At 55.0% G+C, this 15,381-nt stretch overlaps 1 protein-coding gene across 1 annotated transcript in view; it reads right to left on the reverse strand.

The window, feature by feature from the left end:
• Window positions 1-9,929: 9,929 nt before the first annotated feature.
• NT5C2 (5'-nucleotidase, cytosolic II) overlaps window positions 9,930-15,381 on the reverse strand; it is a 42,254-nt gene continuing 36,802 nt past the window's right edge. The window contains exons 11-17 of the mRNA XM_009328433.1: window positions 15,136-15,243; window positions 14,724-14,790; window positions 13,871-14,041; window positions 12,949-13,000; window positions 12,639-12,699; window positions 11,928-12,104; window positions 9,930-11,694 (exon numbers count right to left, since the gene is read on the reverse strand). Coding sequence (XP_009326708.1) covers window positions 11,437-11,694; window positions 11,928-12,104; window positions 12,639-12,699; window positions 12,949-13,000; window positions 13,871-14,041; window positions 14,724-14,790; window positions 15,136-15,243 — 894 coding nt within the window. The 3' untranslated portion in view covers window positions 9,930-11,436. The remainder of the gene's footprint in view (window positions 11,695-11,927; window positions 12,105-12,638; window positions 12,700-12,948; window positions 13,001-13,870; window positions 14,042-14,723; window positions 14,791-15,135; window positions 15,244-15,381) is intronic.

The raw sequence follows: 15,381 nt of genomic DNA on the forward strand, positions 1-15,381 counted from the left end.
CTGTCTCAAACAAAATGTGAATGTTGCCCTTGGTATCTGGAGTGATTAATAAATCAGGCATTGCAGTTTCTCTGTTTCGAGACCCTTCCGTGGCCCCTGGCTATGTAGCATTTCCCTTCCTTTCTTTACACCCGGATAATCTCGTCTGACCCTCAAAGAAGCCCCCAGCCCCAAATGCAACTGCCAGAGCTCTCTGTGCCTGCACGCTTGCCCCGTCTCTCCTGCTCGTGGGCTGGGGAAGGCACTTGCTGCAAGTTCCCGTGGTCCGTCTTTGCGAATGGTAGCTGGAAAGGTGCAATATTTTGCTGCAGGATCTCCCCGCAGGAAATCGGAGTGCATAGTGTCAGAGCCGATTGGGTCTGCTTGTGTCTCGCCTCCTCTCTCTTTTGGCTTCAGAAAGCAGCCCTAATTTTTGCTGTCCTCCCCGATGGGAAAGGTGCACGTCTTCCTTGGAGCCACCCATGAGGATGAAGTCCCCACAAGGGGGCATAGAAATTGCATAGTATCTAACTTGTGCACCCAGTGAGGAGGAAACGGGGCCCCCAAACCTTACTCTTGCATTTAGCTTCTTATTAACTTCTTTTGAGTCCCACGTAAAAGCGTTTCCGTAGTCTCCATCCTCGCTCTGATGCGCACCAGCCTGCCACCGCTGAGAGCACACGGCTCAGCATTGGCACGGGCTGACCTAAGCCGTGCTCGTTCCCAGAGAGCTGCCAATATTGCACCTTTCTCGCAAAGCAAAATGTTGAGATGTTACAGCGTTTGTCCTCGGCGAGGGACTTGCCTCGCCAGTTTTTATCTAGAGTTGCTGAATGTAAAAGTTTGTCAGAAGCGTTTGGCACGGTGGTGAACTTGAGATGCAGTATCCGTTTTGTCAAACCTGCCGAAGGAGGGAAGGCTCAAGTCAAGGCAGCTCGCTCTCTGGGATGAGGTTGCTTGCTGGATCTGACTTCTGCTTCTTATGGCAGGTTATGGATCTGTTTCAGTGTCTGTTTCCCTTTTAAAAAAAAAAAAAAAAAGGCAAAAAAAAAAGCGCCAATTTTTCCAACCAAAGCCATGTGATCCCAAAGCAAATACCTCCTGCTTCTGCCCATGCTGCACTGTTCCAGAATTTGCAGGCAATTTTTTGCATGACTGTTTTTCATCATTTGTACAGATCCAATAATGGAAAGTGAAATAATTTCCATAAAAATAGTTGATTATAGATGTGTTTCATATGGAAAATATGTACCTGACCCAGAGGGGTTAGGAGCTGCTACTACTAATTAGCTTGAAGAGCAAAGCATGGTCCTCTCCCCGGAGGGGAAACAATCCAGTCTCCCTGTTCTCAGGGTATTTACAGTTTTACTGTTTAACAAATGCAAGGAGTTCCCAGCCCTCGTGGTGGGAACCATCACAAGCAGAGGAGCCCGGCTCAGGATCACTTCTGAGCCTCCGGATGGCATTTGCCGGCCCCGGGGCTTGGCTCCCCCAACTGCAATGGAGATGCCGTGGCGTCTGAGTCTGGGCCCTTGCAGGGGGTGTCCTGCCAGAGCAGGTCTGCTTTCTCTGCCTCGCTGGCTGCCCGCCTGCATTCAGGTGGGCTCAGATGCCAGATGCTGTGCCATAGTGCCATAAGGACACGTGGCAGGGCTGCCGGTCGTCACTGCGGCGCAGGGCACCAGCTGGTGGCTTTGGGAATTGTTGGACTTGACCTCAGACCTCGGCAAGGCTTTGACTCGCAGAAAGGATACTGCATCTTCCTATGTCAACTCCTACTGCCGCCTTTGTTCCCCTCGTCCGTCTGCCTCCGGGTGCAGGCAGAGGGGTGGACGATGGCCCGTTGGCTGGGGGAGGCTGGGAGGGCATCTAGCCATGGTTTCTACTGTCAATACAATTTTGCACAAGAGTTCTTTGAAGTGAGTTTTCAACACTAATATCTTAAATGCACAACTGTGAATTATAACTTTTACACTCCTGTTGGTTGAATTTCCTTTAAATGAAATGAACCTGAATCTGTTGTAACTATGATTTATTTTTTTTTTTAATTCTGTGTATTGCCAAATCTTTGTAAAGAGTGAAGGAATGTTCTTGCTTTCCAATGAGAATCTTTCTCCAAACGAGACTGACTCTGGTGACGTGGAGATCATACGAAGCACACTAGTTCTGAGTGGAGAGGGGCTCAGGGTGAGCTTAGCAAACCAACCTCGGCCTCTCTGTAGACCCCAAGCTCAGACCCTCCAGAGTTTACAAAGTGCTTGTTGTTTTATTCCCAGCTTGTCCACTCCCTGAAATCCCTGTGCAGCTGAAGGCCGCTGCCCTGGAGGAGCTCAGGACCGGGTGTCCCGCAGAGGGACGAGGGATGCTGGCAGGGTGTCCGGGCTGGCCGGGGAGCAGGGGCCCCGAGGCTGGCGTGGCAGGACAAGGTGCTTTCCCCATCCACTTGCACCAGCAGAGCGAGCTCCACGGGGCAGGTCCTTCCACCACTCTCCACTTCTACTCTGAACCTCTTGTCGTGTGTAGTTCCCTCTCACCCTCTTTTTGCCCTGTGCAAGCTCCTGCTCCGGACTGAGCAGGGATGGGATGATGCCGAGACCTGTGCGGGGCAGCTGGAGCTGGAGCTGGCTGCTCAAGGCTTGCAGTTCTTGGGCCCTGTTGGAAGAGGGGTCAGCCACTCATTCACATTGTGCTCGCTGTTCTGTTCCTCCTCTCTTCTCCTGGACTTACTCCCCTTTTCCTCACCGCAGGGTTACTTTTTCATTTTTTTCTTCTTTTCTTTAAGTGCCTTTTCGTGCAGGTGAAGCTGGCAAGATAGGAGTCTCAGGATATAGCCCTTTGCACTCACCTCGGAGCTGGAGAAAGCTCAGGGGGAGCAGGGCGAGTTGCCCATGATGGCCTGTGGACATCACCCGTTGCTGCTTCTCAGCCTTCAGGGTCCAGCTCAGATGAGGATGAGATTTTGGCACTGGTGGTGTCAGGCTGTGGCTCAAATCAGCTCAAAGAAAACCAAAGAGGTAGCTTTGTGCGAGGGGCTGCTTGGGCAGCGGTGGTGCTTCCTGTGATCTCTGCAGAGCTCAGCCGAGGGGCGTGGGGGTGTGGATGGCAAAGAGCAGCGCTGTCTCCTCACGAGCATCCTGTGTAAGTATCCTGTGTGATGGAGAACACAGCCGCATTCTCCAGGACCCCTTGGAACATGCATCTTCCTTGTGCTGAAATACACTATCTATAGAAATCATTCCCACATAAAAGATGTACCATATTTTATATGATATCTAATACACACGTCTGTGGTTTTAAAACTAGTACCTGTGTACCAGTTGTCAAGTTATCCAGTGTCTGGATTTCCAGTAGAAAACGGGGGCTGGGGGGCGGGGAAGGATGCTGCAGAGAGTACCTCTTGTTGTGATGCTGGCTTGAGGCTTATCCCAAAGGTGTCCGACCAGCGTTGAGGGGCTCCTGCGTTCGCACTGTGCGCTGCCATGGGCGAAGCTGGCACAAAGCAGAAAACCAGCATGTGCTGAAAGGCTCGGTGTGATACGGACCCGGGCTTGCTGCCCGCCCCGCTGCCTGGCTCTACGCTGGGGCTCTAAATAGACCCAAAGAAGTACCTGGTCCTTGGATACTGAGGGTTGGTTTGGCCCAACAGTGAAATAATGAGCTTAACTAACATGATCGAAAGCTGGGCATCTTTTCATGGCACGGAGGAGAGAGCAGCCTTCATCCTGACTTGACCAGCAGAGAGGACAAGCTCTGCGCTACAAGCTGGGCTGGGAAGCCACCCTCATCCCTGCTCTGTTGTTATACTTGGTCCCTCAGTTGCAGGTCTCTTGTCGGTGCGATCTCTGTGGTGATACTGGCCTCACTCCCATGCGTCGGCAGCACAGGGGACTCGGAGGCATCCACAGCTTCCCGCAGAGCTCCCCGGACAATCCCGTTCAGTGTCTTGCTCTTGTTCTGGAGCCTGGCTTCACGCTGGGTTGCGTTACTCCGCGGTTAGCTTCATGGCCGCGTCCTTGAGGCCGTGTCCAGGCGAGGGGACGCTGTTGCTGTGGGTACAAGGTGGTACGGTTGAGCTTTTCGGTCTGGTTGTGCATATTTGCCATTCTGATAGAAGCTGGATGCTGAACCTGGGGAGGCCAGAGCATTCCCTAGAAGAAAGCCTGGGATGCCAGGTTATCCCAGCGCCCTTCCCTGAGCTGCAGGGATGGGAAAGGGGTGCCGGAAAGCTGCCTCCAGCCCGTGGCAAGGTACAGGTGGCAGAGGGAGGTGTTTCACAGAGCGGTAGTGCTGAACTCAGTCAAAGTGACATCTTCTTGTTCTCGTTATCCTGAGGTCAGGCTCTATAGCGGTTCTGCACCTTGGAAATACGGTATCAAAGCTGCTGATCTTCCGTCTCCAGCTGAAAAACATCTTTCTGCTCTCTCCTGAGGTTTCTCCTTCGGGCCCTGTTTTCCTCTGAGTAGGGCCGATCACTGGGATCCTGCAGAGGACGGTGCCCTGGCTGCTCTCACCCCTCCAGCACAGATTTCTGGCTAACAAAGTGCTTGATGTTTAATCCTCCCCCCTCGCCCCCCCAGCAGGAGAGGTTTGGCCATTCTTGACAGAAGCTGCCTGTCACAGAGCCAGGCTTGAGGTTTGTCAGCTGTTGTGAGCCAAACAAGCACCTGAAACATGCAAAGGCTGCAGGTGGCTCCGATGCGCCAGAGGTGGGTTTGATGTCGCTGTTGTCTTCTCCTCCTGGAAGCAGTGCGGCGGTCGGTAGCAGGGTTTGCTGGGGAGGAAGGGCTTGTCCCAGCATGTAGTGCTTGGTGGAGCAGTCTAGCATCCCATTTCAGCTGTTTGGAGACTGCAGAGCTTTATAAAAGGCGATGGTTTTTTTATCCTCTGGGCATCACTGTTGTACCAAATCCTTCCAAATTCAAGTGAGTAACTTGTAGGTGTCAGATGAGTAGCCTGGATCATGGGCCTTTAGTTGGAAGTGCCATTTCCAAGGGCATGCCTTCTGGATTCGCCCAAAGATCAGTGTGGGAGGGTGGAGGGGACTCCCGGTGAGCTCCTCTGTTCACAGAAGTGACAGACTGGCCGGGCCTAGATCAGCTCTAGCATCATCCCTGCTTTAAAGTCCCAGGTCCCAGCAGGCTGGGCTGGGCTGGGCTGGTTTGGACAGCGGGTTTTTACCCAGGGTACGTACTCTCTCCTTCTGCATCATGTTGGCTTGGATTCAGCAACGTGGCTTTCTGTGGCAGGGGCTCTCGCATTGGCCGTGGCCGTTCTTCTGCTCTTCTCACTGTGGTTTGGTGGAGTGTTCAGGAAGGCGAGAGAAGGAGGTGCAGCAGTCGGGAACGCGCGATGCCGCGGCTGTCCTGTCTTCATCCCTCACACTAAGGAATGCTGCTCAAGGGACTCTACCTTCCTCGCAGACCGTGTGAAATTTGGAGAGTGGGAACCCACCGGGACCCCAGCACCAGTGCTCCGGTCCCATTTGATCCGTGTTCTCCCAGCACAAGGGTGGCTTATGAGTGGTTCAGGGTCGGGCCCTGCTGAGGGACCTCAGAGCTCTTGGCGTGTGCTTTCTCCAGCACGCACAGCTGCAGAGCCAACCTCAATACCTGAATCACGGGGCAGGCGCCCGGATGCCAAACACATTGAATCTGAAACCCCAAATACTTGAGAAGCGTTCCTGGAAGCCATGAGCAGCTGGTGCTTGGCAGCTGGAGGTCTCACACCAAACCTTTCTCCTGCAGTCAGGTCCTTCCTGGCTGCCCCGAGCCACCTCCCGGCCGCTGCTGGCTCGGCCTCGGTACTCCCCTGCTCAGAAGCATGGCGGCTCTCTCTCCGCGGTGCGTTTTCGTGGCTCTCTGAACCCGCTCAGCCACTCCAGCCGGCTCTTCCCTGTGTCTTATTTGCCATCGTACATGGTCTTTGCGAATTGTATCATATTGTACATGACTTTGGGTTTCCAGGATTGTAGTATTCTGACTACAGTATTTCCATGTGTGTACATAAACCTGAATAAGCACAACTGAAATCCTGAATGAAGTGTATACGTTTCATATACTGATTGTCATATGAATGAATTTTATAATTATTCCAATTTTGTTGTAGATTTCCAATCTTTCCTATTTATTTTGTACCAGATTTATTTGTATATTTTGTGATTTTGTTTAAAAGCATTTTGTTTATTTCTATTCTTTTTAGATAAATGATGATTTTTTTTCTGTTGAACATTCCAGTTTATGCATTTTTCCCTCCTCCATGCTCCCCCCCCCATTTCCAAGGGACGGATTTTGGCATGTGGGTGGTGGGGCTGATGTCGGTGATCCCGGACCAAGATCTCTGCTATTGGCACATCAGCAGTCTTTTATCTCCGCTTCAGCTGTCAAGAGCCACGGAGAGGCTGGCTCCTATCCCCTTAGAGCCAGGTCTTTGTCTTTGCTTTGGTGGGTCTGGGCCCATAAGTCCTCGAGCTGGGGAGGGCTGTGCCGGTGGTTTTGCTGACCAGGACTTGGGAAGCTGGTGGCAAGCAGCCGACTCTCTAAAGTTCCCTCAAGGGTGAGGGCCTTTTTCTTCCACTAATAAAAATCCCTTATTTACAACCTGCTCTCCATAGATCACGTTTGTTTGTCCGGAAGCATAGATGCCATCTGTCTGTCCATCCGTAGCACGTGTTCCTGCCAGGTGGTGTGTGACTAGGGGTCACCAGCGAGGGATGTGGTAGGTGGTGACGGTGGTTCTGTTGGATGGGAGTCTATGGTGGTGCGAGTCTGTCCGTCCCCCTGCATTAGGTGCTGCTGCTGCCTGCTCCCCTGGTGTGCTGGGACTTCGGCAGCAGGGTTGTGTGGAGCACGCAGTGGCAGAGATGTATTTCTGAGCAGGAGAGCGAGCCCGTGCTTAGTCTCCTGCCCAGCATCACTTCCAGCTCCACACCGGCAGAGGAACAGCCGACCCTTTCCTGTGTGCCAGATACAGCCCTGCCGTGCACCCATTTTGTGCTTCTGCCATCCCTCCCTCAACCCTGTCCTCCTTGCAGCCATTTCACCCAGCTGCTCTCCTTGCACAGGGCTTTCTTCCTTGCTCGGCTCTTGAGCTGCTAAACCCTAGGTTAGCGAATTGGGCAGCATCTGCTCAAGCCTTGGGGGGGGTGCGCTGCACTGCAGCCTCTGTCCCTGTTCCTATGGTGCAGTGTGGCCCCATCCCCCTGGACCTCACTCCCCCATGTCGTATCAGCAGGACGGGGAGAGTGGCAGGTCCTGTGAGGACTTCTGCTCCCCTGCATGTGCCTGTCCCTGGCAGCGGGTGGAGGATGGTGGGATGCTGCAAGCAGGATGTAAGTAGAATTAATGTGAAGGCAGACTTCGGGGCTGGCTCTGATGGTGAAAAGCAGCGGGAAGGAGGAGCAGGGCAGGAGAGGCCCGGGGCTCCTGGAAGGGAGAGTGCGAGAGGCTGGGTCCCTGCAGGGAGGCGGGATGGCTGTTGGCTGCCCAGGTCCAGGCTGCGCTGTGGCAGCGGGGCGGGAGCAGTGCCTGAGGCGAAGGCAGCTGCACCTGGGGCTCTGCGTCCTGGAGGGTGCAGCAGCACCTGGGCTGTGCTCCACCCTCCCTGCCCGGCTGGGCCCTGTGCTGCTGCAGCATAAGGGACGGGACACCCAGCGCTAAAGGCCATTCTCACATACTGTGTGAGTCATGCTCAAGGTCACTTTTTGTATCTACAGGTTGTTAAGTCTTGGTAGACCATTCGCCCCTGCCCCCCCGCTGCTGCTGCATCGCTCTGTCCGAGGGCCTGGCCAGCCCTGCGCGCCAGCCCTGCGCTCCTGCCACACGCGCCGCAGCCCCGCGGGCCCCAGGGCCCATCTGCTGGAGGTGAGCACCCTTGTGCACAGCCAGGGTGGGCTGGTGGCTCTGCACCTACAAAATTGCCTTGTCAATATGCGCCACAGGTGGCCGGGGCTTCAGGTGCCAAGATTGCAATAGCTGCTGCTCAGGGACTGGCGCAGGGCTTTGTATCCTCCATCATGGTTAGGCATACCCCGATACGGGGTTTGTGCTTCAGCTGCAGTGGGCCCTCTCTCCGCTGAGAGAGGAGATGGTGTAAAGGAAAAGGAGCTGGGTGCATCGCGAGTTACTTTGACCTATTCAGAAGTACTTGCTGGCAGCATTCAACACAAAATGTCTGCAGGGCTGCGGCTAAGGGCAGAGTGAGACTCAGGTTCCTGTCCCTGGTAGAGTTTGCTCGGTGCAGCCACCGTGAGCCCCCTCCGTCTCTGTGGCGCGATGAGGGTGGGTGTGTGGTGTTGGACAAAGTGGGAGAAACCAGAAATCAGGTCAGCGAGAGCTCAGGGCAGGGGGTGAAGCCTGTCCCTGGTGCTTGCCTTGCTGCTGCAGGAGAGGCCACTGCCGGTGGGCAACAGCGTGCCCATCCCCTCAGGTGGGGGAACAGGCTGCAGGGAGAGCAGCAGGAGCCTTGCAGCAGCTGCAGCTCACACAGGCTTTTCCTGGGGGCTCTGCAGAGTCGGCTGGAGACACAGGTACTGCCAGGCCACCGGCTTCCCGGGAGTGGCAGCTAGTGCAGGCCAGAGGTGCAGGCAGTGGCCTGCCAGAGCTGTGGGCTAGCAAACTGGGCTGTGGCCATGTCCCCTGTGCCAGCCGGGGCAAGAGGCTTCACCCTGGCTCTTGCTTGGTGGTTTCTCACTGCAACACCATCGTGAAGCCAGCGCAGGACGGGCAGCAGCACAAGGCACAGCGAGCAGTGCCTGTGTGTCTGTCAGGCTCTGCCCGACGCTTTCCCACCATCAAGTGAGGGTCAAATACTTTCCATTGCTCCAGCCTTGAAGAGTCTTCTCCCCATCGCAGTCAGAAATAGCCCTGGGCTGGGAGTGAGCTATTTGTGGCGACCGGTTAGGAAGGAGGAATGCACCAAGCTCCCCAGACCTCCTTTCCCGCAGCTGCACGCCCTCCCCAGCTGCTGAGCTAAAGCTTAAAAAATTCAAGTGGCTATACTTGGAGAAATGAGGTTTAAACATAGCAAAGCCCAGCATGGCCTTTAGCGAAAGGGCTCGGGAACAGCTCCCTCAAACCCTTCCTGCAGCCAGCCTCACTGTGGGTACATCTCAGCTGCTCTCCAGACCCAAAATCAAGGGGTCAGGGACTCAGTGCTGGGTTTGGGGCTTTTAGCAATCCTTGAAGTGTTGGCTGTTGATTGTTGGCCACCATCTGCAGCCATTTAGCGTTGCTTTTCTGTTTGGCACTTTGGGCCCTGGGTACTGAATATCCCTCTGTGGTAGCTCTGATGGCAGGGCCTCATACGGTCTGGTTTGGCTGATACGAGGGGTTTGTTTATAGGCAAGGGCTGAGCAGAGCAGCGCGCTGCCTCCAGCGCTGTCCCTGTCTCGGCCGGGCGCAGGGCACACGCAGCCTTTGGCTAGGCCAGCCGGTGCCGTCGCTGTGGCAGCACCGGCCTTCCCCGGGTATTTTTCTCTGTTTAACCAGGTTTGCAGCTCCTGGTGAGCGCGGGCCACGCTGTGCTGCCAGCACCACCCTGGGCACAGGTCATGCGCGGTGGGGAGCGGCCCTGGAAAGGGGCAATGTTGGAGGTAGTGGCAGGGTGAGAGTGTTGCCCTTTCCACCATGGAAAAGCCCCTCCTCTCTCTCTGAATCCAGGCCAGAATGTTTCTCCATCTCTCTGTGCCTCCTGGCTGAAGCCGATGGGGATAACCTTGTGCCACCCTGTCGCTTCCTGCCCCCCACGGACCAGACAAGCCCTTAAATCCAGATCCACAGCCACTGCTCGGCAATGCTTCACACAACCAATTCCCGGAGATGCTTTCCCTCTTCCTCAGCCACCCGTCCCGCTGGGACCCCCACAGACCAGTCCTGGCTCCCCCTGCCACCTCCAGCCCAGCCCTCGTCATCTCAGCGACACGCCACAAAGCGCCAGGCATTTCTTAGAAACATCATCATTTATTGACTTGAACAACTGCCACTACAGCAGCAGCGTTTCCTGCTCAGATGTTGGTGGTGTGGTTTTTCTTTTTTTATTTTCTCCTAAGGTATTTTAAAATGAAAAAAAAAAAAAAAAGATTAAATGAGTTTATGGTACTGAAACAACAGTCGAATTCGTTACAAAAGGGCCCTCGTTGTAATCCCTTCACAGCGAACGGCACAGGCTGGAGTAAGGGAGGCTGCACCCATGACATGGAGGAAAACTGCAGGGCACTGCTGCCCAGCTGCGCGCCGGCCCCGTGCCTTCCCTGGGCTGGCTTTCAGGCACAAGGACCGCTTGCCCATCCCTGTGGGGCACGCCTGGTCCCCGCACGGCAGTCTGCAGCCATCACCCTCCTTGGCCAGGGACGCAGCCTTGCCCACCGCAACCTGCAGTGAGGCTCCGCTTGCTCCGTGCCAGGCCAAAGACAAGGGCAGCCGCCAGCTGGACTGGAGTTTCCCGGCTCCCACCACAGGGCTGGCCCTGTGGCACGTGCTGCTTCCTAGTTTAGGGCAGACACGCGTGGCCCACAGCACCCTGGAGTAACAGGCCCCTTCACTCCAGATGGTGGCTGGGTTTGTCTTTGGGATGCTTCACTTTCTTAAAGCTGAGCAGACAGAAAGCTCAGTAATAGGCAGTAGGAAAACAACCCGACTAACGTAATGCTAAAGCAGTCGCTTCAAGCTCCTGGGTTAATATTTACTGCTGAAACTACAGGAGTTGAGAACACAGTGTGCGGCTCAGCTGTTTGAGAAATGCGTTGGAAATCATGCATCGCATGTCAATGATGAAAGAGAGCTTTGAAACACTGGGAGAGGATAACAAGCGTCTACAAGCCAAAACGTGTACAGCTGCAGATATGCAAGAGCTGGAATCCCACCGCCATCTGTGACGGCAGGAGGAATCAAACCACTTACACAGAGAAACTCACGCCAAGCAGAGGGTAAACTGAGTGCTGGAAGCCACAGCAACACCCTGGCTAACACGGGGAGGGGGGAGTTTGTAACCCAGAAGCAGAGGGTTAAGGGCAGCGACCCAACGGGCAGGAGGATTTGGATCATTTTGTCTCCTGCAGGGCACAGCACGTCCCTTCCTTCTCCACAGCGAATGTAACAAATGGCAAAAACCGTTCACAGGACACCGTTCAAATGCAAATCAAATGAAACACATGGGAAAGGGAGAAACATGCAGCATCCCTAAATGTAATGGGAGCAGCATGACAGCACAGGCGGGCAGTCCAATCTGAATGCACCACCCAGGCAGAATCCATCAGCTTTTTGAACCGTCTGCAAAACTGAAAACAAGGGTCTCCTCCTAATTAGTGTTAATTTGTTAAAAGTTTCCGGACACTTTCAAAATGTGCCTTTGCAAGAATCACACACCCCCAACCCATCACCTCAAGGGCCCCAACAAAGGAATCCGCTCCTGATCACTGCTAGAGTCACAGTTTGTCTTCAGAGATGCTTCGCTTTTTCCTTCTTATTCCTCTTCCTCTTCCTCCTCTTCTTCCTCCTCTTCCTCTTCCTCATCGTCATCTTCATCGTGGCAATGTGTGATTTCCTGAGGTGCCTGGGGGAAGAGGTTGGGCGGTTTGATCTCACTGATGGAACGGGTCAGTTGATGCCGCTTGTAGTCAGAATCTTTAAAATCCACTGAGGTGCGATTGCGTGTGGCCATCGGCGACTCCTTCTCATTGATGTCGACGTGCGTGTGCTCTACCGTGGACTCGTGTGGCATCTACACATGTAAGAGAGAGAGGAGATGGCAAGGGGTGACCCAGTCCCAGGGTATCTCCCTGAGACAGATGGAGAGCAAACCCCAAAACGTGACCCTTTGGCCCACGGTGCATCAAATGCCACCCAACCCTCCAAGGTGCCGTTCCTGGTGCTTGCGGCTTGTGGAAGTGTTAACGAACACAAGCGTGGGCACCTTTGGGACCCCTGCCCACCTCCCCGGGGTCTGCAACTCACCAGGACGTGGGCGGCTCTGAAGAGGTAGCTGAAGGGGTAGTAGAGGAGGTTTATGAAGGAGGCTGCATAGAGATCAGCGTAGCGCATCACCTGGCTGGCAAACAGGGTCTGCCGAGAGCCGCTGCGGAAGAGGCTCCCCATCATCCCGTAGCACATGTCCATGTCGTGGGTCACTTTCTACAAGCAAAGGGCAGGTTAGATCCTGGGCTGGGCAGGCAGCAGCGCGGAGCCACGACAACACTGAAGTGGAGTGCACTGAGGGCTGGGGGCTACCTGAGATCTGCGAGGATCTCCAGCAAGGCTTTCTGTGCTTGTATCCCGCGGCATCAGAGCACAGCCAAGTCCCAGCTAACAGAGGGGAGGGCAGCAGTGGGCTCAGGGCCAGCACTTGCCCCAGGCTGGCACCCCAGGGCTGGCTGAACCAGAGGCTACAGCCCCTCCAAGCTTGTGTGTACCAGCGCCCCGTTCTGCAGCAGTGAGCACCGTCAGTCAATGCTGCTGCGTGCATGAGGAAGGAGACCCTATTCCAGACCAGTGACACCAGTGAGCTGAGAAGCTCCTCCATTTGCATCCACAAAGACAGAACGGCTTTGCCAAGCCTGCCGTGCCCACCCAAAGGCAGAGCAAAGCATTTCAGGGCTGAGCAGTGGGGCTGGGTTGTCAAGCCCTTTGGGATCCAAAAGGATGAAAAGGGATTTTGATGATTGGTACCTTAATGCGTCTCTGGATGGAGCTGATGTCAGGGCGTTCATTGCTGCTACTGTCCAGATGCCTAGTTACAGGCGAGAAGGTAAATACATGGTGTGAAAAGCCTTTCAGAACCAGATGCTGTGGGATGGGGGCTCGGGGGAGGGAGGCTGGTCTGCAGGGGAAGGTTGGTCTCGTGGGCAGAGCCCAGGCCTGAGTCAAAGCTCCGGCAGCACTGCCGCTAACTCAACCCCAAGGTTTCATCAGAGCCTCTCACTAGCTGTCGCTAGGCTGGGAGAGGCAGCAGGAAAGTTGTCACTGTTTGAATACTCACTTGTATAGCTCGGCCAAGAAAATGTCCAGACTCTGCAGCTCTTCAAAAAGGGCTGGAAAATCCAGAAAAGAAAGGGGAAAAAGGTAAGCTTAAACTGTTGAAATGAAAAGGGCTGAAAGCAAACCCACCATCCTGTCCGCTCCCCTTGCATGGCAGTGGAGGGGCACTGCATCAAGGAGCATGGCATCTCAGGGCCACTGTGCAGAGAGGGTTCAGTCGCGCTCTGTGCCACTGGCAGAGCTTTGGGCTTGTGCCAAAGGGCTGGTTGCCCCTTTTGTTTCTGAGGCTGAACCTTCACAGCCCTCACCAAAACCTTCCAACCAGCCATGGGGCAATGCGCATAACCCCCAGACCTATTTACACACCAAAGGGCAAACCTGGGAGAAAAGCAGTAGCACTGGAGGATGGGAAACACACAGCACTTTGGCAGCAGAGCAGCAGAGGGAGCGGGAGGAAGGAGGAGGAAGCGGCTGGTGAGCAGGGACTCCCTGCAGATGGGAGAGCAGTCATGGCTCAGGCATTACAAGGAGAATAACCCAGATGTCTTGTCAGATACTTTTTACCAGAGAAGCCAAGGCTCCATACGGGCAGAGAGAGAGGAGTTTTTGGGGCAGGGTTATGGATGAGGAACAACACAACCCCACCCAGCTGCAGCTTCTCCTGCGGCCAAGTCAGCGCTGGGCTGATCACATGCAAGAGGCCTGGGAAAGAGCACAGGAAAGGCCTGGGACGCCGAGGCCAGCCCATGGAGAGCTGCCCCAGCTCCTGCCACCCACACCCAGACCCAGGGAAAAAGGGCTGAAAGGAGAAGCGGCAAGCCACGGTGATCTCTCCCCTGCACCCCTATGCCCTGGCGATCTCAGGGGTGCAGCACCAGGCAGGCAAGAGCAAAGCCTGGCCTGGGGCTTGCCCGGCTGCTGACCGCTTTTGTCTGTCCAGACGTGCAGCTCCTGCGCCAGCTCGGGGATCACCAGGAAGGTCCTCCAGCCCTGGCGCTTCTTGGATTTGAGGATGTCTCCAAAGATATGGTCTCCGATGTACAAGATATCTTTCCCTTTGGCCCCCAGCAGGTCGCAGACTGTGTCCGAAGAGCCTGAGAGAAGAATGGCATGGCTCAGAAATGGGAACCAAAAGGAAATGTGTGGCTCATTTCAGAGGGCCAGGCTTAGGGACAGAGCAGGTGCATTTTCCTGCCAGAAACCTCCACTGCTAAACGTAGCACCCCTGCTTGGCGATGGCAGCTCTGGGCACTGCCCACCCACCTGAGAGTTCACCCAGGGGCAGTTTTGCCCACCCCCCCCCGCCCCATGAATGGCAGCAGCAGAGGGGCCATGCTGCCTCCCACCCCATGTGAGAGTAATGGAGCCCTGGGTGTCGCAGACAGCCCTGTATATCCACTCGCTGCCCTTCCCTGGCTCAGAGGACCCTCCAAGCGTGGTCACACTGGTGGCAGCACCGTAAGTACAGCTGGGAACGTTGCATTGGGCCAGCTGCAGCTCCCCCTCCACCACAAGCCCTGCAGTGGCATTTCCCAAACCCTCCCTGGCAAGGAAGAAAAGGGCGCTTGAGGAGGAACGGGTCCATTTCTTCCCTGCATTGGGCAGCAGTGATGATGAAGAGCTTCTGGTGCAGTGTGCAGGGGGCACAGTACAATGCGCTTTGGGAAACACAACCTTGCCTAGCACCTGGCACAAGTCCTCTCACAGCCGGAGAGGCTGAAGGCCACGAGGGCATGTCAGAGCCACTCCACAGGACAAGAAGGGTTCTTGCCTCACCTCCTGAGTACACGATGCCATGCTGCAGCGGGCCAGTGTAGGTACCAATCTTCAGTTTCCCGGTCACCTGAGGAAGGAGACATCGCTTTAGTACAGAACAGCTGATGGTCTGGATCTTTTCTGTCCTATTGATACTTCACTTTTTGCCTCTTTCTCACTCCCAGGCAGCCTAGAAGTGACTTTCCACATTCTTTTCCTATTGCCACCTGTGGTACGTTAGGGAAGCCAGCAAAGCCTCAAGCTCTGCTGTGCTCCAGGTGATGGGGTTACTCAGGAATCACTAAGAGAAGCCAGCCCACCATATCTAAGGCAGGTCCTGTCTAAACAGTGTTGCCCGTTGCCACTAAGAGACGCCACACAGGAGGCGCACGAGCCCTTCCAGCTGGAGAGGCACCCTCCATACACCACTCACCGTGTCCACCTGCCGCAGAACAGTGCCCTCCCCAAAGAAGAGGGGTTTTCGCGCATCCACCAGGATCAGGTCGAAGTAGGACTGCCATGGCCGATGGGCACTCCCAGGCTGCAACATAAACCAACCCTAGAATCAGGCACAACACAATCAACCACAGGGAGTTTAACCGGAGTGTCATTGTCCATAGCCATAACTTTGTGACATTGCTGATCCATCAAAATCCTCTAGCTCGCGCCTCTTGTGGTA

The sequence above is a fragment of the Pygoscelis adeliae genome, unplaced genomic scaffold (genome assembly GCF_000699105.1).
Source record: "Pygoscelis adeliae isolate BGI_AS28 unplaced genomic scaffold, ASM69910v1 Scaffold317, whole genome shotgun sequence".
NCBI classification, from domain to species: domain Eukaryota; kingdom Metazoa; phylum Chordata; class Aves; order Sphenisciformes; family Spheniscidae; genus Pygoscelis; species Pygoscelis adeliae.